At 52.7% G+C, this 6,000-nt stretch overlaps 1 protein-coding gene across 1 annotated transcript in view; it reads left to right on the top strand.

The window, feature by feature from the left end:
• The first annotated feature begins 224 nt into the window (after nt 1-224).
• Nucleotides 225-6,000, top strand: part of LOC139757118 (uncharacterized) — a 257,712-nt gene continuing 251,936 nt past the window's right edge. Inside the window, exon 1 of the mRNA XM_071677215.1 lies at nt 225-410. Within this exon, the coding sequence (XP_071533316.1) occupies nt 261-410 (150 nt within the window). The 5' untranslated portion in view covers nt 225-260. The remainder of the gene's footprint in view (nt 411-6,000) is intronic.

Below are 6,000 nucleotides of genomic sequence, written 5' to 3'. Positions count from 1 at the left end.
TTAACGCTACCTCGCTAATGCGGGAAATGGCGAATAGTTTGAAAGAAAAGATATATATATATATATATATATATATATATATATATATATATATATATATATATATATATATATATATATATATAATCACTATGCATTATTGGGTGAGGAGAGAGGGCCGAGTGGCCAAACCTTCGCCTATTACTGATGTGTATCTCCTCCTCTCTCCCCCGCCCACACAGAACTCCATCCGGCACAACCTGTCGCTCCACAACCGGTTCATGCGCGTGCAGAACGAGGGCACGGGCAAGTCGTCGTGGTGGGTGCTCAACCCGGACGCCAAGCCCGGCAAGTCGACGCGTCGCCGCGCCAACACGATGGAAGGCGGTCGCTACGAGAAGAAGAGAGGACGAGTTAAGAAGAAGCTGGAGGTTAGTGTTGACTCTTGCTGCTCCTCCCTCAGGGGTTATATAGGGCTGGGTGGTCACTCCAAGGGTCATGTAAGGTTGGGGTGATCTCTCCAGGGGTCATGTAGGGCTGCGGTGGTCCTCTTGGGGGTTATGTAGGGCTGGAGTGGTCTACTCATGAGGTCATGTAGGGCTGCTGTGCGTCTCCCAGGGGCCATATAGGGCTTAGGTGATCCTCCAGGGGTCATGTAGGGCTGCTGTGCGTCTCCCAGGGGCCATATAGGGCTTAGGTGATCCTCCAGGGGTCATGTAGGGCTGGGGTGGTCCTCTTGGGGGTCATGTAGGGCTGGGGTGGTCACTCCAGGGGTCATGTAGGGCTGGGGTGATCTCTCCAGGGGTCATGTAGGGCTGGGGTGGTCCTCTCGGGGGTCATGTAGGGCTGGGGTGGTTCCCTCAGGGTCTTGTAGGGCTGGGACACGTCACCAAGGGTCATATAGAGTTAGGGTGGTCCACAGAGTTATGTAGGGCTGGGACACGTCACCAAGGGTCATATAGAGCTAGGGTGGTCCCCAGAGTCATGTAGGGCTGGGATACGTCACCAAGGGTCATGTAGGGCTGGGGTGGTCCCCAGAGTTATGTAGGGCTGGGATACGTCACCAAGGGTCATATAGGCCCGGGTTGGCCCTTAGGAGTCATCCAGGGCTGGGGTATGTGACCAGGGTTTATGTTGAAATGGAAGCGTCGCCAGGAGAGATGGAGGGGGCTCGGGGAGCGTCACCAGGGCTCATGTAGAGAGTTTAGGAGCGTCACCAGGGCTCATGTAGAGAGTTTAGGAGCGTCACTAGGGGTACTAGATCCTTGGGGAGCGTCACCAGGGCTCATGTAGAGAGTTTAGGAGCGTCACTAGGGGTACTAGATCCCTGGGGAGCGTCACTAGGGCTCTTGTAGTTTAGGAGCGTCACTAGGGGTACTAGATCCCTGGGGAGCGTCACCAGGGCTCATGAAGGGCTGGGAAGCGTCACCAGGAGAAATAGGGGCAATGGGAGCGTGACTAGAGTAATTGAGGGCTGGGGAGCGTCACAGTGAGTAATGGAGGCCTAGGGAGATGCGTCAGGGGGTCATAGAGGGCTGGGGAGAGTCACCAGGGCTCATGGAGAGTTAGGAAGCGTCACCAGTAGTGTTGAAGGGTTAGGGAGAGTCATCAGGGGTCATGGAGAGTTAGGGCACGTCACCAGGGGGTCATGGAGAGTTGGGATAGTCACCAGGGGGTCATGGAGAGTTAGGGCACGTCACCAGGGGGTCATGGAGAGTTGGGATAGTCACCAGGGGGTCATGGAGAGTTAGGGCACGTCACCAGGGGGTCATGGAGAGTTGGGATAGTCACCAGGGGGTCATGGAGAGTTAGGGCACGTCACCAGGGGGTCATGGAGAGTTGGGATAGTCACCAGGGGGTCATGGAGAGTTAGGGCACGTCACTAGGGGGTCATGGAGAGTTAGCATAGTCACCAAAGGGTCATGGAGAGTTGGGGCACGTCACCAGGGGTCATGGAGAGTTGGGATAGTCACCAGGGGGTCATGGAGAGTTGGGGCACGTCACCAGGGGGTCATGGAGAGTTGGGATAATCACCAGGGGGTTATGGAGAGTTGGAGCACGTCACCAGGGGTCATGGAGAGTTGGGATAATCACCAGGGGGTCATGGAGAGTTAGGGCACGTCACCAGGGGGTCATGGAGAGTTGGGGCACGTCACCAGGGGGTCATGGAGAGTTGGGATAGTCAGGAGCCATGGAGAGTTGAAGTACGTAGAGTAGGGCGACAGTACCACAGTATGGTCTTACATCTGTAGAGAACGTGGAGAGTCGCGGAGGTGAATGTAGCTGTGTAGGCAGCATGGAGCGGGGTGCGTGGCACGAGGGGAGCAGGGCTGCCAGGCTGTGTGATGTGGGTGGAGGAGGAGTGGGGCGAGGGTATGGGTAGACTGTGACGATAACTGGTGTAAGACGTGTACATGGGACGGACCAGATGGTAATACAAGACATGATGGTCTGCGATGAGGCTGGGGTCTTACTCTCCTGGTAGATAGATAGATAGATAGATAGATAGATAGATAGGTAGGTAGATAGGTAGGTGGGTATATTGATAGATAGATAGATAGATAGGTAGGTAGGTAGGTAGGTAGGTAGGTAGGTAGATAGATAGGTAGGTTGATTAATAGACAGATAGATAGGTAGATAGATAGATAAACGTGAAGATGAATAGATGGAGACACGGTAGTAACAGAGGACCATTTGTCACTCTCTCTCTCTCTCTCTCTCTCTCTCTCTCTCTCTCTCTCTCTCTCTCTCTCTCTCTCTCTCTCTCTCTCTCTCTCTATGACTCTATCTATATCTGTATGTGATTATTACACGAAAGTGCACTTGGGCACTTACCATTGTGTTTCACTTCCCCGTAGACTCATGGGAATATACACATAAATACAAGAGGGTGAGAGGCGTGTAAGGAATAGAGTGAATTGGAACGTGTGGTATACCGGGGTCGACGTGCCGTCAATGGACTGAACCAGGGAATGTGAAGCTTTTGGGGGTTAATCATGGAAAGGTCTGTGGGGCCTGGATGTGGGTAGGGAGCTGTGGTTTCGGTGACATGACATGACATGACAGCTGGAGACTGAATGTAAACGAATGTGGCCTTTTTTGTCTGTTTTCCTGGCGCTACCTTGCTGAAGTGGGTGGTAGGGACGTTATTTCCTGTGTGGTGAGGTAGCGACAGGAATGGATGAAGGCAAAGAAGTATGAATATGTACATGTGTATATATGTATATGTTTAATATGTCTATGTATATGTATATCTACGTATATGTGCGTGCATGGGCGTTTATGTATGTATATATATATATATATATATATATATATATATATATATATATATATATATATATGTATATATATAGTGTGTGTGTGTGTGTGTGTGTGTGTGTGTGTGTGTGTGTGTGTGTATGATTGGATGGGCCATACTTCGTCTGTTTCCTGGCGCTGCCTCGCTGACACGGGAAACAACGATTCAGTATGATAGAATAAGCAATGAATATGTATATGTATATATATATTTATTTATTCATTTTGCTTTGTCGCTGTCTCCCGCGTTAGCGAGGTAGCGCAAGGAAACAGACGAAAGAAATGGCCCAACCCACCCCCATACACATGTATATACATATACATGTGTGTGTGTGTGTGTGTGTGTGTGTGTGTGTGTGTGTCTATGAAGCAAGAGGGAGGCCACAAATAGCTTGTGTGTGAACACACGGTACAGAACAACGGTGCGTGTATTTCCACTGTGTAAACGCATAATGATATTGAAATGAAGCAGATATTTTAACATTGTTAATCTGACCACATGTTGTGTTGTGTATCACATCCTGTGGACGGTGTAGCGGGTGTAGCGACCGTAGCGGGTGTAACTACCCGTCCGTTGATCGTGTGGACGGTGTAGCGGGTGTAGCGACCCGTCCGTTGATCGTGTGGACAGTGTAGCGGGTGTAGCGACCCGTCCGTTGTGCCTGTGGACGGTGTAGCGGGTGTAACTACCCGTCCGTTGATCCTGTGGACGGTGTAGCGGGTGTAGCGACCCGTCCGTTGTGCCTGTGGACGGTTTAGCGGGTGTAGCGACCCGTCCGTTGTGCCTGTGGACGGTGTAGCGGGTGTAGCGACCCGTCCGTTGTGCCTGTGGTCGGTGTAGCGGGTGTAGCGACCCGTCCGTTGTGCCTGTGGACGGTGTAGCGGGTGTAGCGACCCGTCCGTTGATCGTGTGGACGGTGTAGCGGGTGTAGCGACCCGTCCGTTGTGCCTGTGGACGGTGTAGCGGGTGTAGCGACCCGTTCGTTGTGCCTGTGGACGGTGTAGCGGGTGTAGCGACCCGTCCGTTGTGCCTGTGGACGGTGTAGCGGGTGTAGCGACCCGTCCGTTGTGCCTGTGGTCGGTGCGACACTTGTAATCTCAGTGGTTTACTTAGACGGGTGTAAAACACTTGTAGCTCCCGGTCTGTCCATTCCTCCTTTGGACAGGTGTAGTAAGTGTGACCACCCACCCGTCCTTCCGTCCGTCCGTTGTTCTCTGTGTCCAGGTACAACACTGGTGACCACCCGTCCGTTGTTGCGACAGGTGTTACACTCAACCTGGAGGTGTAGGAGAGGGTATATATTCCTCCAACGTTACCTGGTAAGGTGTAGATGTGTCACACGATCTCTCGTGGAACCCTCCGATGTGGACGTCTTCCAGGCATTGCCTGATGTTGACAGAGAACCCGTCATTGCCTACCGCGTAGACTACCGTCCACTGAGTTAAGAGGCCCCTCAGAGATTTATGACACCCCCCCAGCAGCCTCTCTTCCTAAACAGACAACATCCCCAACACAGGTCACCACCCTCCTGCTGGAGGGATATTCGAAGACGAGGGGGAACCTGTGAGAGTATGGTAGACCATTTTACTGACCCCCCCCCCACAACAACCAAACACTTGAGACCACAGTCCTTCTAAAGAAAAAGAGGGGGGCAATAGACCATTAGGGGGGGTCATGAAACATCCTCTGGGGAGAGAGAGAGAGAGAGAGAGAGAGAGAGAGAGAGAGAGAGAGAGAGAGAGAGAGAGAGAGAGAGAGAGAGCCTGACTGGGATCTGGCATGGTCCCAGACGTGAGGCTGACTCACATCACCCCACACCTTAGACGGGGAAGCAGTGCGATCTCCTCCTCCTCCTCCTCTCCCCCCACACACACAAACAGATCGTACAGTCGAATATCACTGTCACTTAGAGAGATGTGTGGACAGGTGACACATCCTGGACACGAGCGATATACTTCCAAGGTGACATCAACATTTGAGGGTGAAGCAGACATACACCAGCGAACAGGAGTGGGGCATCAACCAGACCTACACATACACCAGCGAACAGGAGTGGGGCATCAACCAGACCTACACATACACCAGCGAACAGGAGTGGGGCATCAACCAGACCTACACATACACCAGCGAACAGGAGTGGGGCATCAACCAGGCCTACACATACACCAGCGAACAGGAGTGGGGCATCAGCCAGACCTACACATACACCAGCGAACAGGAGTGGGGCATCAACCAGACCTACACATACACCAGCGAACAGGAGTGGGGCATCAACCAGACCTACACATACACCAGCGAACAGGAGTGGGGCATCAACCAGGCCTACACATACACCAGCGAACAGGAGTGGGGCATCAACCAGACCTACACATACACCAGCGAACAGGAGTGGGGCATCAACCAGGCCTACACATACACCAGCGAACAGGAGTGGGGCATCAACCAGGCCTACACATACACCAGCGAACAGGAGTGGGGCATCAACCAGACCTACACATACACCAGCGAACAGGAGTGGGGCATCAACCAGGCCTACACATACACCAGCGAACAGGAGTGGGGCATCAACCAGGCCTACACATACACCAGCGAACAGGAGTGGGGCATCAGCCAGACCTACACATACACCAGCGAACAGGAGTGGGGCATCAACCAGACCTACACATACACCAGCGAACAGGAGTGGGGCATCAACCAGGCCTACACATACACCAGCGAAC

Source organism: Panulirus ornatus, chromosome 24 (genome assembly GCF_036320965.1).
Source record: "Panulirus ornatus isolate Po-2019 chromosome 24, ASM3632096v1, whole genome shotgun sequence".
Lineage (NCBI taxonomy): Eukaryota > Metazoa > Arthropoda > Malacostraca > Decapoda > Palinuridae > Panulirus > Panulirus ornatus.
This window is presented reverse-complemented; position numbering and strand designations above follow the sequence as displayed.